The following is a 17,990-nucleotide window of genomic DNA, read 5'->3' as shown; positions in this document are numbered from 1 at the left end:
AAATTTTGTAATCCAATTCTTATAACCCAGAAATTTTGTCTTATAAAAGATTAAATTTTAGATTACTGTTGAAATTTAAAAAAAAACTATTTTTTCAGGTTTTTATCATATCATAAGTAATATAATAATATATACATATTATTATATGTTGTATTATTATTGTCATATTTTCATTTTATAGTATTTTTGAAAAGAGATAAATGTCGAATACTAATTATTCAAGTGTATTTTAATAGTCCAAAACTATTAACATATTATTTAATATATTATTATTAAAGCTAAAGCCATTGAATTAATTAAATTAATTTCATCATCTCCCATTTTCATGTCATATTGCAACTCGTATGTAAATATATATTGATAATAAAGAGATAAATATCACATCACTTAAATATAAATTATAATCATTTATTAATTCATTATTAAGCTATTAATTATATCAAAAATATGTAATGTTTGTATTAATTATATTAAAATATGAATTATACATAATATAAGATTTTTTATATCAATAATTTGAAACTGATTTTAATCTTTCGTCAATATATTTCATTTTTATATTTGATTCTTTTTATATCAGTAAAGAAATTTTCCATTTATTAATTTATTCACTGAATAACCTTACATTATATTGATGTTTATCTTACATTATCGATGTTTACATTATGAGTTTTTATATTCACTGTGTGCTATGAATTTAAAAAGAGAATATCATATATTATTATAAAGACTGCTATAGTTTTAGATTTTCTCAAATATGCTCCAAGGATAACACATAACATTGATATTATCGACTGCTTTCAACTATCGGTGTGCTCCAAGGATAATCCATAATATTAATCTCGATATTTCAATAGAAATTTTATAAATATATAATTAAAATTATAAATATATAATAAATTTCACAAATTTATATATATACGAGGTCTGTAAATAAAGTAATGAGACTTTTTCGAGATGAACTTTTATTTATAATTTAATATAATTTAACTCTGTCTTTTTCAAAATGGTTCCCTTGGGAAGCCACGCAGCGCCTGAGACATTAGGTACTTTCCATTTACATCAAAACTCAGATAAATCTCACTTCTGTCTTTCTTCAACATTCATGTTAAAGAAAGACAGAAGTGAGATTTATCTGAGTTTTGATGTAAATGGAAAGCACCTATTGTTTCCAGTCTTCATAGCAGTGCTGGAACTCAGAAATCCGAATGGCCTTCAGCTGATCGGTTACAGCCGCTTTTACGTTTTCGGTTGTATCAAAATGATGTACTTTCAGATGAGTTTTCAATCTCGGGAAGAGAAAGAAGTCACAGGGACTCAGGTCAGGCGAATACGGGGGTTGGGGGACGACAGGAATGTTTTTCTTAAACTTGTAAACTTTCGATTACGGAGTTTTTGGCACGAAAAAACATTCCTGTCGTCCCCCAGCCCCCGTATTCGCCTGACCTGAGTCCCTGTGACTTCTTTCTCTTCCCGAGATTGAAAACTCATCTCAAAGGACATCACTTTGATACGACCGAAAACGTAAAAGCGGCTCTAACCGACCAACTGAAGGCCATTCGGGTTTCTGAGTTCCAGCACTGCTATGAAGACTGGAAACAACGTCTCAGGCGCTGCGTGGCTTCCCAAGAGAACTATTTTGAAGGAGACAGAGTTAAATTATAGTTAAATTATAAATAAAAGTTCATCTCGAAAAAGTCTCATTACTTTATTTACAGACCTCGTATATAATATTATAAATATATAATATATTACTTTATATATACATTTATAAAGCAATATATTATATATTTATAATATTAATTATGAATTTATAAAATTTACTATATATTTATATTAAATAATTAATAATTTTATGATTGGCAATAGTAGAGAGTCAAAACAATTGATATAATACATCGATGCTCTTTAATTATTTCTATTAATTATTTCTAAAACATACGTATCTTATGATTGTGTGTGCATGTAATACGAAATATATTATATTACATACATATAAAAAAAACAAATTCTCTTCTTTTTTTTCCTATATTTTTTAAGATAAACTCAACACAAAAGAAAATAAATTACATAATTATTTCTACCGATTCTTTAATTACCGATTTATGATCCAATTATGAATCTTTAATTATAAATAATAAAGATAAAAGATAAACTATACAGTCATATTTAATCACATATTCTCTTTCCTAGAGCATGCACAATGCACAACAATGTAATTAAAAATAAAATAAAGGCTTAATTACTCACTCTATCTGATTGTTACGTAATCGTCCAATGCCCCTCCCGGCTTTCCTCCTCTTCTCCTTTTGTTTCTTTTTGCTCCGTCATGGCACTCACTTGCAAAAACACACGGTTAATTATGAGATTGCGTGCGCATTAATTATCAGAAAAAAAAACACTCGCGCGATACTTTATACGGCACTCCTGACTGCACGCGACGCGCATTTTACGACGAGAGAATAATACAAAAGAATAAATCTGCGCAAAACTTCAAACTGTTCGATATGCGCGACATCTCGCAAAGTGGACGAAGGACCGAGAAAATTCAAAAATCGTGCGGCCACTTTCACGCGGTGTCCAATGCGTCGATGCTGCATCTGTTGACAAATAATATGTATTATTGTTTTGAAATATAATCACAACACTATCTCGCATGCATTACGCGATAAAAATAAATAAATGTATAAGTTAAAATTGAAAGATAATATCCGCGAATTGAAAGATGAAAATGTGGTTGTCAATTTCGCCGAATGTTTTCGTGATAGATTTACAATTGAATAAATTACGAACTTTATTAAATCATCGAGATTTATGCCAAAATAATGTCACTCATGCACTATACGTCTGACGAATATTAAGATACGTAATTAATTACAAATGTATTTTACTTACAAAATACATCGCAACGCTGCTTGGAATAGATGCGTTCCGTATCGGTGGCATTTCTGGAAGATTTGAGAATAGCAGCAATTTCATTCCGATCCGATGCGATACTACGCAAGTCGAATTAATAACGCGTATATCTTGCTCGATAAACAGCCGCTGTCTCGATACACTTATGAATTATTAATAGAACGAGTCAATTAATCACGCGACTAATTATTTTTTAATATAATCTTATTTAAAATTCATATAACAATGACTTTCGGAGCAGCCTGCGTCGCTATCTTGTCGACTCGAGTTCCGTCGAACAAATGACAGGGTCAAGGGCAAGACCGCGTCACGGCGTATATACGTATGAAAATAATAACGCGCACGTGTGCGTCGTAGACATCAAAACAAACGCTACAAAATATTTAATATATTCAAATAAATATTCTGTATTACTGACGTATTAATTAATTAATTTCAATAAGCTGTTATTATAAATTGTATTTTATAACCAGCTTGTATTATATTGCTGTTAGAGATACCGCGCGATACTGCGTAAGTCAAATTAATGACGTATATACCTTGCTCCGATAAATAGCTATTATTTCGATACACTTGTGAATCTAAAAAGCGAGTCAATTAATCGCGCGATTAATTGTTTTTTAATATAATCCCATTTAAAACGCGAATAACGATGACACATGGAGCGACCCGCGTTGTTATCTTGTCGAATCGAGTCTCGCCGAGTGAATGACAAGACCAAGGCCAAGAACGTATGTATGTAAACAATAGCGCGCACGTGTACGTCGTAGACGCCAAAACAATCGTTATCGCTACGAAATATTTAACATATTCAAATAAATATATATTAAATATTCTGTGTGTCACTGATGTCGCAAATTAATTTCAATGGGCTGCTATTGTACACTTTGTTTTGTAGTCAGCTGTACACGTTGCTATTGGCAACACAACATAAACATAGGTATGACAGTAAAATCCCTTATTTCTAATACCTCGCATACGACAGGTGCTGCGTTTATTTTGACGCTGTAAATGGTGAAAGCGATTTGACCAATCGGAATAAAGATTTTTCAAGATGAATGCAGTGGGTGTTTAAATAAATCACGCTCGTCTTCTTTGTCAGGACTTTCTTTTTTTAAATTTTATTTTCTTTATATTTCAGTCCTTTGTCCTTCGTCCTTCATTGAATTTAATACTGTTTAGTATCATATTAAGAGCGAGAAGAGTTGGATCGCAGTGTGCTTTAAACATAGATTAACAGGAGAAATAGACGTTTGAATGTGAGAGCGAATAATTGAAAATAATTTACATCAAGATAAAATTTTCTATTTATTAAATTTTATATATGAGATAAAATGATTGATTTGGAAAATGATATATCGAAATTTGGGTAAGTACAAAGTTGGAAAATCTTGTAAAAAAATATAGATCTGTGTTCTGCTTGAACTTTTTAGAATTGAAAATATATATTTTTGAGGAGAGAAAAATGTTAAGAATGCAGAAAAAAACATGACAAAAACACGTGGCTCGCAAGTCACGTGGTGGCCTAACCTTTGCTAACCCTAATTTAAAAGATATTAGAAATTAGCGATTTTAATTGATCTCTCTCGACTTGAATCTATATTCTACGAAAATATGGAAAAAGAGCATTAAAAGCTTTTTTTCACATCAAAAATATAATCTTTTTCTCTTATCTCGTGTACTCGTTAATTTCGAATCTAAAGTCTTTAATGTAGCAAGCAAAACACAGACTTTATATCTTGTTGAATAATAAATAATTATTTCTTTTATATGCCAGAGAGGAAAATCGTATTACTCTTCAGGAATGTAGGGATATGTACAAAGAAATTAAAGAAGATTTAAATTTTTGCAATGTAAGTTGTTCTTCATGACAATTTATTCATATTATTAATGTAAGATCTCTTTTAATTGTATTTTATATTTTAAATAATCATTTATGTAGTGATAACTTTATAAGATAAATATTTTTATAGATAAATCAAGATGACATTCGTTCCAATCTTGAAGCTCTGTATATTGAAAGTAAAAATAGCAGTAATGCCATGCGTGATTATATCTCAGGTATACATTTGGAAGAATGTTGCAATAAAGATGTACAAGTAATTACAAATTTGAAAGAGCAGATTGCAACTTTGAGAACAGAAAAAGATTCTGCGCTTCAGATGGTACAGGTATTGTGGAAAACTGTAGATGAATTACAATCGGAACAAAAATTAAGAATTGAACAAATAGATTGCAAAGATGTAAAATTGTATGAAGAGCAATTAGAAATTGTTAAACAACAATATTCAGAAGTTATAAAGGCTTTAGAAAATAAGTTGCTTAAAATTAAAAATGATTTTGCAAAGCAACAATCTCAATGGATAACAAGTAAGGAAACAATAGAAATATTAAAGCGAGAAAAACAAGAAATGGAGAATAATCTTCAGGATTTTCAACGAACTGTTCAACAGAAAGGTTAGTTATTTATATATAATTTAGATAATTTGTATATGAAATATATATCAATATTCAACATATTATTATTGTATTCAACAGATAAGAATAATCAACATATAGTACAATCATTAACAGAGGAATTATCTGCTGCAAAAGCAGAGATACAGAGACTAAATGACTTAAATTCAAACTCGGAGAGAAAACTGAACGAAAGCAAAAAAGTTGTCAATAATGTTATGGCAAAAAATGAAGAAACAAAATGTAAGATGGCTGAAGCCCTTGATTTAATAGAATATGCAATAAAAGAGAAAGATGTTGTGCTTGAGAGAGAAGCAAAAGTTGTAGAGCAAAATAACAAGTTGGAAGCTCAATTGGTTTCGATTACCAAAGAACATACTATTAAGATGCAAGAAGAGATTGCAAAATTGAAAGATGCTCATGAGCATGATGTGAAGAAATATTTACTAGAAATTAAAGAGTTGAGGTCAAAATTGCAAGAAAATGTAATGTTATTGGATCGATCACAAAGAGAAAACAAATTGATGGAGGTAGAAATGGAAAAGATGCAACAATCTACTGCAGATTTATTGGAAAAATCAGCTGCCAAAATTCTTCAAAATGTAAACTTTGACCAAACATCTAAATATGTAGATTCCAAAACTTGTAATGAAACGTGCAAGTTACATAGTTTGGAAATGCAACAGTTGCAGGAAAAAATTAGTAATTTGGAAGAAAACTTAATAATTTCGAATAATAAGCTAAAACAAATTCAACAACAAAATCCTATGAATCTACAAGATTGCATAAAATTATCCGAGGAAGGGATGAGGGATGTCATTGACCGTTATAATCATTTAGAAAGTCAATTAATTAAAGCTACAACTGATAAGGAATCCCTCACAACTAAATTAAAATCATTACAGTCGGCTTTCGATTGCGAGATAAGTAAAAGAGATAATGAACGATGTACGTTAGAAAATAAAATCCGTGAATTAGAAATGAACCTTGAGAAAGAAAAAAATACAAGAGAGAATAAATCAGGCACTAGTATTTGTCCGGTACAAGTTTCCTCTCAACATTGCACAGATACAATAAGTAAACATACTTTGGATATACGGTAAGTAATTTTATTTTTTTCTTTTGCACATATCTATGTAAAATAAATAACTCACTTTTTAAATATATGTTTATGAAAACTTGTTCCAGTATTAAAAATATGGATCACAAATGGGATCTTTTGTTAGCTGAAAAAAAGAAAGACCAACAAGATTTCGATAAAAAATTGGAAGAAATGAAATATCATTTAAAAGTTCATCAAGAATTAAATAAAAGGTAATAAAATTTATATAATTTTATTATATTATACAAAAAATTTGATTAATCAAAATTTTGATTCATTTGAATCTGCTTTAAGTTGGGCTAATGAAGCAAATGCAATGATTGAAAAATTTCAAGTAAAATTTAAGAAATTACATGGACAAATAAATATATTGCAAAAAAGAAATACTGAACTGGAAAATAAACTCCTATATTTTGGTGAAAATTATGCAGCTAGACTAAATAGTGGAACTTTGTATAGGTTTGTATTATACAATTTTAGAAATAAAATCATAAAAATAGGGTATGTTTTACATTTCTCCTTTTTCATTTTAGTGTTATAAAAAATGAGACCAGATGACAATATCTTATACATACTATAGAACAATTAGATCTCATACACTCTATAAATATTAGGACAATTGATTTTTTATTCAATAAAGAGATACAAATCTCAAGCAACATTAAGTTTTCTTTAAAACATTTTCTACTTATCTGATAACGATAGGTTGATATAAAGTTTATTCTTTGGAAACGATACAAGCTGTAAATAAACTGGGAAACCAATATAACATTTCATCCTCGCTTTGCTCGTCTAACCAAGCCAGTCCTTCCTTCATCATATGATCCAAAGCCTTCTGCGCTCTGTCTTTTTCCCATCTTAATTCTTTGCATAAAATTGATTTGGAGACATAAGCGTTTGTGGATAAACTGGCCTGGCGTAATACCGCAGTGTGATCCATACTAAGTTCTCCAGGTATTGATTGCACTAAGTGTTTTCCTCTTCCAATAGGAACTACTGAGAAACCATTTCCAAATATTCTTAATTTCTTTGCAGCAGCTAACAAGTCCTCATTGGTGATTTCCTGATGTTCCTTTCTACGTCCTCTGGCTTGAATCAAACGTGTTCTCAGCTCATCTAGTGATATCAAGCCACCATTCTTGTAATTTGTCGCCATGCATACTTCTACAATTTGGACAGCGAGTTCATAATAAAAATCACCAATACCCAGCACTGACCAGAATCCTTTGCCGGATGCCAATGGATCCACGCCTATCGAAGCGCACATCTCTGTGAATTGACGACGAAAATGTGCATTCTTTTTTATCTCGTTTTTATGCTTCGATGCGAACTCTTCTAAATTCACGCGAAACGTCTCCATATGCTTCGTCATTTGCTCAAACTGGTTCTCCTGAATCTCTGTAGTCTTGTCCCGATACTTCTCCTGCTCCAACTTTTGCTTCTGTATCGCACCTACTCCTGCTTTTCGCCTCATTTTTCTCTGACTCGCGTTTCTTGCTTATTAAAATTAAATTAAGTTTTTCGACGAAATTTCGTTGACGTTTAATTATTCTTAAACTATGTATATATATGTATATAATCAACTTTGTTATTCTTTCTCAAGTTTGACAATTGGACTAACCTATTTTTTTGAGAAGAACATAACTTTGATACATGATCAGATTATGTCAGTCATATTAAAGTTTTTAAAATCTTATAGAAAAGTTATGATTCTTATATTCGAGATAAAATTGATTATTTTCAAATATATATATGATTTATGTCAGGGAGCAGTAGAATATATTCTGACGGGCCATTTTATCAACAAAGTAAATAACTCATTGTGAGAATTCAATAGACAAAAATCGAATTAAATAACGTTTTCTTGATGCACGGATAAATCACATCATCTTCGGCGAGGAAAGATCTTTTCCATAGTTCGTCTTCGAAAGTTGCACAAATTACACTTCCTATAATGTAAATAAAGTACATATTAATTATGTAATGTGCGAATTAATTGATAAACGAAGTTGCTAAATCTGTCGCTACAATACATTCAAGAAAAATATTCAATTATCCTGAATAATTGAAAATTCAACACTACTTTTGCAAAATGATATGCAGATTATAAAACATTCAAGTCTATCGATTTACCTGTTTATTTTCCACATTGAAGTTCAATCGATTTAAAAGTTTCCTTAATAAAAAATATTATTTCCTCGAAAAGAATAATATCCTTGAATCCAAAAATATGTATGAATGTTGCGAACTACGTAATCCCAACTTTGGAGGGAGAGGAAGGAAAGAGACAGGCGAGAATGCGAGCGACTGACATGAAAAGGGGAGGGGGCGAATGACGGAATCAGATGGAACTTTCGCGCCGCGCGCGCGCATCCTCATCGGTCTTGTCCGAAAGAAACGGGAAGCTTCAGTGAGGCATCGTGTACAAGCGCGACGACGATGCCGAGGTAGGTCGTTTTCTCCCCGAGGGTCCCCTCCCCCTCCTCCTTCGGCCGCGAAATCGAAAAGGAGAGCACGCGTTACGACATTATACGCGCTCAGCCCGCTGTCAACCGGTGAACGCCTGCTGAAAGCGTCTGCCTGTTGTGCCTGAAGATCTGTCTATCTCTCTCTCGCCCGATCCGATGTGTCGTTCCCGTTGAACAGGAGGCACGCGAACGCGCGTTCGTCGGCGGAGCCTGCTTCCCGGTGCTGATGCGAATATGGAGGACTACAAGTTTCTCTTCAAGGTCGTGCTCGTGGGCAACGCCGGCGTGGGCAAGACTTGCCTAGTGCGGCGATTCACTCAGGTATGTGAGATGATGTTTCCCCGATGATGATTCCTCGGATTCGGGGAAATCGAGGGGACAACAGATCTCGTCGATCTTCTCGCGTGAAGCTACATGGCACGCCAAATTCACGCACGAACGCGTTTCCTGGAAAAGTGGAAAGTTCATTATTTATGCATTATAGAGATGATGTCATCTACATATGTAGAACATAATACTTTTTGTATTTGTCCTTCTTGTGTATATGTTACAATTTTTGGTCTTTTGTCTCGTTTTATTTTCTGTATTATAATACTAACTGATGTACTCACTCTTTCTGAATAAAATTCTTATAGTAAAATTCTTACAGCATATATATATATATATATATATATATATATATATATATATATATATATATATATAGTTTGATAAAGATAGAATTGTACAGGCATAGAAGCATATCCGTGACTTTATTGAAGCTTTTAAAATTTGCAGGGTTTATTTCCACCTGGACAAGGTGCAACAATTGGGGTCGATTTTATGATTAAAACCGTTGAAGTAGAAAATGAAAAAGTCAAGGTACGTATAACTTAACATAAATTTAATATTACAAGTGAATATTTTATTCATTCTAATCGTCATATTATCTCCCTTTTCAGTTGCAAATTTGGGATACTGCAGGTCAGGAAAGGTTTCGTTCTATTACTCAGAGTTATTATAGATCTGCACATGCATTGATATTAGTTTATGATATTTCTTGTCAACCTACATTTGACTGTTTACCAGATTGGTTAAGAGAAATTGAAGAATATGCAAGTAATAAAGTTCTTAGGATATTAGTAGGTAAGCAAAAAGATATAAATTCATAAAAAATCTTGTATAAGAATTATATAAATTATTATATAAATTTATAAATATATGTTTTTCAACATTTTTTTAGGAAATAAAATTGATCGAGAAGATAGAGAAATACCAACACATGTGGGTGAAGATTTCGCACAAAGACATGGAATGTACTTTTTAGAAACATCTGCCAAAGAAGCAGAAAACGTAGAAAGACTATTTATGGAGATAGCAGCTGAACTTATGGAAGTAAGTGAGAATATTTTATTTAAAAGTATCTCGTTTATGGTAGATTTTGCAGTGGCTATATATTATTTTAGCAAGCACGCAGTAAGGAATTACCTCGATATGAAACAAATACCACTTCAATAAATGGTAAAACGACATCAATTGGTGATAGTAGTAATTGTGGTTGTAGTAGACTTTCTTAAGTAATTTTTGTATGTAATATTAAGTATATTTCAGATATTTTTAGTTTTATATATACAGATACACATATATATATATATATGTATGTATGTATGTGTGTGTATATATATATATATACATATACATATATATATATATATATATATATATATATATATATATATATATACAAGCATACATATATATATGTAAAACAATATATCTTTTTTTTATAGACATGATTGAATATCAAGCGCGTATCAATATTTGATAATATCTAATACATCTTTAAAAAAGAGTGATACCATGTTATTGTTTAGTGTTATATATATGTTATGTTACATTATACTATGTTGTAAGATATATTTAATATATAGAGAGGGACAAAAGAATTTAAATATATTATTAAGCACTAGCTTTTATAGAACATTAAATTTTTATAGATATATGATTAAATTTTTATAGTGCAATTAATGCTCTATTGTCAAATATGTATACTTTATTATTAATTTTTATTTTATCGAAGTAATACTGCTTGTGTGTGATGTTAAATTGTTTAAGTATTTATTTCCATATGCCGTAGAAAAATATGCATTTTACATAACTGCAGTATTTTTTGTTACTTTAAAAGTACAAATATTTATTATCATAGTGTAGATTTTGGTAATTTGTCCAAAATCTTAATAATAATAAGAATTTTACAAGACATTACACAAGCCTACTGTGTATAGTTATTTTTAATGTGCAATATTTATGTGTTATCACTCATACACACACATATATGCTGTTTTGAAAATAGCAGCTCACTATATGCTCATAATAGCATATTGAAATTGAAACATAGATGATATTGTAACTTTCACATAGTATATATAAACAATGAAAATTATTTTTTATCTTAATAAATAAATGGATTCTGTTCTAAAAGAGGGGACAGTGTAGAATATTATGGTAAAATATCTGTATATGATATGATAAAATATCTATATTAATATTTATGTGATCTGATTTTTACTATATTTACATTTTTTTATGATTATAAGCAACGATTAATTGTTAATTATTCTATTTATATCTTGTATAATGTTAAAATATTATTTCTCATTTATGTTTTTAGATTAAGATCTTAAGTATATATATATTGCTAGTACTGTACTAACATTTTGGCACAGTATTCTAGTCTCTCTTCACCATTTTTTACATTTTATACACAATAATCACACACATAATTGTTAAGGATAATATATATATTGCTATAAATTACTTGTGGCTGCAATTTTCTACTAACTTTTAAAATAATTTGTAGTTGATTTTATTTGTTGATTTATAGTTGAATTGATTTTAGTAATATTCTTTTTTATTCACTTCTTTTAAACAACAAAATAAGATTAAATTGAGGAAGATGAAATTATTACACATCTAATCTTTATTCATTTGTTAATACTCAATTAAATTTGGATTTACATTAATAAATTCTACAATTTTTGAAATAATTTATAATACGGATATGTTTTGTACATATAAAATTTTAAATGTGTATTTTATTTCTATTGATATCGATAATTTTTAAGATTTTTAAAATTCAGATAAATTCATACTAATTGTTTAACATAGAATTATATTCCAAAGAGTTTATTTTATATATAATACTACTTTTTGTTACAATTATATAATGTAAGTTATTAATAATGCATAATATAAATCACACAATTTGTAATAAAAAAAACCATTATTGATCAAAATATATATAAATATATTAACTTCTTTTTCTCTTCGTGTGTTATGGATTGCAATGAATGCACAATGGTATTATTCAATGTCAAACTTGACATTGTAAAAAATTATATATAAATTTAATGTAAATTATTTCATATAAAATGCATCCTTCAAACAACGTTATTATATAAACACTTTTATTTTATAAAAAACAGGGACTTGGAAATATATTTGTAGATTTAATGTATTTTATGCACAAAATGGCTCGTTTTGTATATTACACATATATTATACATATGTGTGTGTGTATATATATATATATATATAATATATATATATATATATATATATATATATATATATATGTATAATATTTGAAGTGATTTAAATAACAAGATTATCTTCCACAGTCGTCTAATGTTTATCTATTGTTATCTGTTTTCTAATTTCAATAACAAAAACTGCTGAAATATTTAATGACGCGTATGACGCAAGTTACACATTTTTCTCGCGATTAGAATTAGAATGGACGAGCATAACGCATGATTCTTTCAAATGTAAAAAAACATGCTAATATTTTTATCACGATACATATTTAATAAGATAGATGTACGTTATACATTCAACTATTATGAATGAATTATTTATATGGTATTCCATGGTGAAATAAGTAATATATATTTTTGTTACAAATGTTGGAAAAAGTCGTTTAACTGTACTTGTTTTAAAGACAATTCAAATAATTGTTTTCGGATTTTCTCTTCTAGTGCTAATGAAGGAGGAATGGCTTCTTTACAATTACTAATAAATATGCCACTTTTCTTTTCAATATCTCTATTCAATGCGGCATATATTATTGGAGTAGCTCCTTTATCAGGTGTCTGTAACAAAAACAAATTGATTGATAATAATAGTTTAGAAAAATGTAAAAATTTTAATGTTATATTTCATTACCTTCCATGCCATCATAAGCCATTTGTGTCTGCCTAATATTGTATTCTTGAACAAATCTGTTCTTACTATACCTGGATGCACGGAATATACTAGCACATTTAACGATTTGTCTGTTAGTAATCTCTGCAATGTCATCGTAAACATTGTCTGCGCTAATTTGCTTCGTCCGTACGCTGCTTGCGTGAGGAATGTATTCCTGGTATAATAAAATAATTGTATCGATATAGAAAATAACACATTGTATAATACACTATTATATAATACACATTAATATTGACAAATAATTCTAAAACAATATTTTTAAAAACAGATAAAAAATAGCACATTATTTTACGTATAATTACTTTGATCTATTATTAATAGCGGTAAAGTCCATGTCGCTAATGTCATGAGCGCATGAAGTAACGTTAACAATTCTACTGCAATCGCCAGGATGTCCGCCGGCTTTCAATAACGGCAGAAGAAGAGACGTTAATAAAAAATGTGATAAATAATTTATCGCCCATTGCTCTTCAAAGCCATCTTCTGTTTCCTTATAGGGGCTGAACATAACGGCAGCTGAAAACAAGTGTTTTTACGTTTCATATACGAAATTCTTTACGTTCTAATTATAAAAGTGGATTACATTTCTTTGCGGCCGACATACCATTGTTGATTAATATGTGAATTTTGTCATATTCCGCTTTTATTTTCTTCGCAAATTCTCTTATCGATGCGAAAGAGGAATTATCAAGCTTATAAACTTTTGCTCGCCCGCTGGCGATACCAGATTTTCTAACTTCGTAGATAACTTTTTCACCTGCGGTAACTGTCCTACAAGCTAATCAAATTTCGATGTAATGACGTATATATATAAGCTTCTCAAACTGATAAATTCTACTTTGTAAATTCCTTAATCTTATTATTACGAAAAAATGTAATTTGACCTCGTCATATTAAAATACGCGATAAATTAACAATAATTATGTAAATAATAATTACCGATAATCACTTCCATGTCACACTGTAATAATTTCTTGACTACTTCTGCTCCTATACCTTTAGAACCACCAGTTACTATTGCAACTTTATACGGTATTAAAGGTAGATCTGGAACGAAGAATTGCTACAGAATTGTATATAAAATATAAACAAAACATTAAAATCAATTACATATGTTTAGTAAATTAATTAAATATAATTTAATCTAATTTTAATTGCATCTTGTAAAATAATAGTGGGCGGGCAAATAATGTGTAATGTGTTTCTATTTTATTTTCTTATAATTTTGAGAAAGTACACACTTTCTTTCCGTTAATTTTGAGAAAGCACGCATATCACAGCTACTGAATTAAATAGCCAATTACTACCTACATCTCATTATTATTAGACATTCTAGCATTAAAAAATAATTTTCAAATTTTTGTATAACTTTCGTAATTTTTGTTTTAAAATTTATTTTATAGAAACTATACCGAGATTATACTAATAAATCATTGTAATTGTATTTTTTAATAGTTTTCATTAGAATCTTTTTGCAATGATAATTTGTCAAGAATGTATCAAACTAATATGTGTAATGTATCAATACTATATTTATATTTTTGTATGTATTTATGTTATTTATATGTATATTACTTTCATGTGTTTTATATTTCGTTTTTACTACGGACATAAATTAAAAATTCTTGTAAAAGGTATAATAATATAGGTTAATTTTGATGTCTTGTAATTTTGCTATTATAATATTTTTCGTTGATCTATATACACTTGCGCGTATAGAGAATTTTTTAAATATATTTTTTTTGAGAATACATGTATGTATATTTTAAAATTTACACAAAACAAATTCAAATTTCTCTCTTTGTTTCTTACCTGTTTTATTATATTTAGCATTCCATATATCTTCGAAATGATAAACAAATCCGATATAATAGTATTTTATTTGATAAATTAGAGTCATGCCCATTATATACCACATTTTCCGAGACATAAAATAAATGGCACCAAGCACAAGTATGCAAATCACAATCGTGAATAACATTTTCGTCGTAATATCTACAAACATAAGAAAAAAAATTCCTGTGTTACAGAAGAGGTAGAACTTTTCGCTCAATCAATTACCGTTAGGTACGTCCACTTACTCTACATCCGAACTTTCCGACTGCATCAACCGTTATGTGTGGATCTATCTGCGCATGAAGCATATATTCCTCGAGAACTGTCCTTCTTTTAGAATGGAAAGATTTGCGTATTTGTGTGCGTATGTGTGACTGCTCCTCCTACCAAAATTTAAATATTTAGACATATATTCCTTGGTTTTCATTCATAAGAAGTATTATCTCTTTGATCTTAAGTTGGATATATTATCTGAAAAAATAGAATTTTTTTTTAAATTACTCTATCATCTTTTAAATGTTTGTGTCTGTTTCTAATAGGTTTTGTTTTCTATTATTTATTTTGTTAAAAAAAGAGGTCTATTATATATTAGGTTAATATAATATTTTTATGTAACGAAATTATTTATTCTTATCCGATTAAAAATTTAGGATTATGTTTTAATATAACTCCTGGGTAAAGTACATATGAAATGAATATAACATGATTGTGTGGTTTAGTTGACAATAATTATTTATCTTATCGAATTAAATAAAAAAATATTGAATTTTCGCGGTCATTTTATAATTTATCAAAAATAAATTTAAAAAAATTTGACATATAAAATGCATTAAAGTAATTTTTGATATTATCACCAAAATAAAAGACAAGGGTTACAAAAAAATTTTATATATTTGTCTTATAAATAAATATATGTGTGTATGTGTGTGTGTTATTTTAATATTATAACTTATGTAAAGCGTTAAATTATCATTATTCAAACATTATCATTATTTATTCTAGAAAAAACAAGGTTGAAATTTGAGTATGTAATCTATAATTAATTTTAATATATAATACCGCTAAGAACACACACACACATAATCTAATCATCTATACACATAAATCAATTTTAAATACATCATTTATGTTCTAATCGCAACAATGACATATTTCTATTATATATATTTCTATGATGTATTTCTATTATATATCTATTATATTTCTATTATATATTTCCATTATTATTATATTTTAATGATTATTTATTTAACGAAATAAATTTAATAATTAGAGATTTGGCTCAAGTAATCAAAAAATTAAAAAAAAAATGGCGCCTTTTGTTATTATAATGTGTTTAAAAGGCGCTTTTTGTTATTATAATGTGTTTTTTAATAAACTAATATTGAAAAAAGAAAGAAGTGTTGTTGCTTTTCTGCGCTCCAACTACCGCGCGTTGGCTCTTATGCCATTTTCTTTTTAATCTTTTATTAACGAAATGAATTTAATATTTCTAAAATGTCTCTTAATATTAATATATGTCACAAAAATATTTTTTTCTAAAATTTATTTTAAAAAATTAAAATAATTTTTTAGAGAATAGTAATAATGTATTATACTTTTTGTTTTTTTTTTAATTTTATTTATTATCGAAATGCAAATAATGTGACATTTAATTTATACATATGAATTACCGGATTACGTGCTCTTACAGGAATTTATCAAAATTAAATTAATTAATGTGTTTAAATTTTGGCCTTGATTTTTTATTCTAGAATAACAGGTTTTATCATAAATAAAATCTTTTTTTTTAGAATGAATAATTTGATAATTTGATGAATAATGGTAATTTAATTCTACGCAATTAGTTAACATTTTAAAATAATAACTACAATGTATTATATATTTACATATGTAATTTATTTATATATACGATAGGTAGTATTTTTATAACTAGAATGTTTTTAAAATTTGCTTTTTATTCTCATCACTACATAAATAAATCAATTACTTTTCACATAAAGCCTTTTGTATATCCCCAGTGAGAAATGATAAGTCGAATAGACGTCTAAGACGTTTAATAGATGTCTAATAGACGTTTAATAGATGTCTAATAGACGTTTATTAAACGTCTTAGACGTCTATCCGACTTATCATTTCTCACTGGGTCCTCTCTTATGCGGACAAAATCTCGATTATTTTTTTATTTGTTATAGCAAAATGTCATACATAATATATAATATAATAAATTTATGACAATAAATTCATAAAACATGATAAACTCCATTTATCTTAAAAGACTTAGAATGTACCTCTCAGATCTATATCTTTTTCTAATTATTTGAATTCAAAAACTATCTCTCGATGTAAAAATAATGATTAGAAAGCACAAAGCAATTTTTAAAAATTTTCGTATTACGCATTACTATTATGAGTGAGATTATCTTACATAAATATAAATACGATTCATTCAACAGTCATATACGACTTACCTTTCATTACTATACCTTTTCATGAACATTAAAGTGTCCGACCGATATTTGGCACTCGACACATTTTTGCAACTTTTACTGATTGTGAGAGTTACACTTTAAAACACAAGACACGTACAATAGTTAGGAGGATACTAACATATTGACAGCAGCTGGTAACAGGTAACAGCTAACAGCTGATGCGGCTAGCGCATGAGCATAACATATATTGGCTACGTTCGGGAAGGTTTCACGCGTTAAAAACATGTTTTATCTTACTGAAAGTAAAACAAGGACAAAGCACATAACGTTATAAGCGTACTTCCCGATTCGGGAACCTCGAACACATTTTTGAGCATCAACTCTTTTTTTTTATTTTACAAAGAACAGGGGATTTTTTATTCATACTGCCTTTAGCGTCAATCGCAAGATCCGTAAATAATCTCGAAATCATGTAGATAAAGAAAATTAAAATATATGTAAATTTTAGATAAAGATAAATTTTAATTTTAGCTA

At 28.7% G+C, this 17,990-nt stretch overlaps 5 protein-coding genes across 18 annotated transcripts in view; 2 read left to right on the top strand and 3 right to left on the bottom strand.

The window, feature by feature from the left end:
- Trpgamma (Transient receptor potential cation channel gamma) overlaps window positions 1-3,185 on the bottom strand; it is an 82,209-nt gene extending 79,024 nt beyond the window's left edge. For all 7 annotated transcript variants that reach the window (XM_083086900.1, XM_083086902.1, XM_083086905.1 and 4 more), the window contains exons 1-2: window positions 2,896-3,185; window positions 2,251-2,600 (exon numbers count right to left, since the gene is read on the bottom strand). The gene's annotated coding sequence lies outside the window, so the exon portion shown is untranslated. The remainder of the gene's footprint in view (window positions 1-2,250; window positions 2,601-2,895) is intronic.
- A 322-nt stretch (window positions 3,186-3,507) lies between these two features.
- Window positions 3,508-8,570, top strand: LOC145964303 (uncharacterized). Of its 5 annotated transcripts, XM_083086918.1 has the most exons (8): window positions 3,510-3,647; window positions 3,902-4,285; window positions 4,694-4,769; window positions 4,890-5,373; window positions 5,455-6,472; window positions 6,562-6,687; window positions 6,770-6,934; window positions 7,009-8,570. In XM_083086918.1, the coding sequence occupies exons 2-8, from the start codon at window positions 4,251-4,253 to the stop codon at window positions 7,031-7,033; spliced, it is 1,929 nt and encodes a 642-aa protein (XP_082943044.1). In that variant the 5' UTR covers window positions 3,510-3,647; window positions 3,902-4,250; the 3' UTR covers window positions 7,034-8,570. The 5 variants fall into 5 exon arrangements, 4 of the variants coding, with proteins under 4 accessions (XP_082943041.1, XP_082943044.1, XP_082943043.1 ...); XR_014436407.1 differs by lacking the exon at window positions 7,009-8,570 and having other exon boundaries at window positions 3,508-3,647; window positions 5,455-6,450; window positions 6,770-6,899; XM_083086915.1 differs by having other exon boundaries at window positions 3,508-3,647; window positions 6,770-8,570.
- Window positions 7,084-9,020, bottom strand: Lsn (vacuolar-sorting protein SNF8). The gene is made up of 2 exons (XM_083086922.1): window positions 8,609-9,020; window positions 7,084-8,424 (listed from the first exon to the last, which is right to left on the bottom strand). Exon 2 carries the CDS (start codon window positions 7,947-7,949, stop codon window positions 7,194-7,196), a length of 756 nt encoding a protein of 251 aa, XP_082943048.1. The 5' UTR covers window positions 7,950-8,424; window positions 8,609-9,020; the 3' UTR covers window positions 7,084-7,193.
- LOC145964307 (ras-related protein Rab-30) lies at window positions 8,809-10,581 on the top strand. The gene is made up of 5 exons (XM_083086924.1): window positions 8,809-9,264; window positions 9,721-9,804; window positions 9,885-10,068; window positions 10,166-10,317; window positions 10,389-10,581. The coding sequence occupies exons 1-5, from the start codon at window positions 9,178-9,180 to the stop codon at window positions 10,497-10,499; spliced, it is 618 nt and encodes a 205-aa protein (XP_082943050.1). The 5' UTR covers window positions 8,809-9,177; the 3' UTR covers window positions 10,500-10,581.
- A 1,496-nt stretch (window positions 10,582-12,077) lies between these two features.
- Window positions 12,078-17,705, bottom strand: LOC145964073 (polyprenol dehydrogenase). Of its 4 annotated transcripts, none has more exons than XM_083086455.1 (8): window positions 17,496-17,705; window positions 15,270-15,495; window positions 15,001-15,207; window positions 14,128-14,235; window positions 13,793-13,966; window positions 13,491-13,704; window positions 13,147-13,342; window positions 12,078-13,073 (listed from the first exon to the last, which is right to left on the bottom strand). In XM_083086455.1, exons 3-8 carry the CDS (start codon window positions 15,191-15,193, stop codon window positions 12,879-12,881), a joined length of 1,080 nt encoding a protein of 359 aa, XP_082942581.1. In that variant the 5' UTR covers window positions 15,194-15,207; window positions 15,270-15,495; window positions 17,496-17,705; the 3' UTR covers window positions 12,078-12,878. The 4 variants fall into 4 exon arrangements, with proteins under 4 accessions (XP_082942581.1, XP_082942580.1, XP_082942582.1 ...); XM_083086454.1 differs by having other exon boundaries at window positions 15,270-15,407; XM_083086456.1 differs by having other exon boundaries at window positions 15,270-15,407; window positions 17,511-17,705.
- Between the last annotated feature and the right edge of the window lie 285 nt (window positions 17,706-17,990).

The sequence above is a fragment of the Camponotus vicinus genome, unplaced genomic scaffold (assembly GCF_025532165.1).
Source record: "Camponotus vicinus isolate PSW18456_S1 unplaced genomic scaffold, iyCamVici1.0 SCAF_13, whole genome shotgun sequence".
Lineage (NCBI taxonomy): Eukaryota > Metazoa > Arthropoda > Insecta > Hymenoptera > Formicidae > Camponotus > Camponotus vicinus.
The sequence above is the reverse complement of the archived record's forward strand: the minus strand, read 5'-3'. Positions and strand labels throughout refer to the sequence as shown.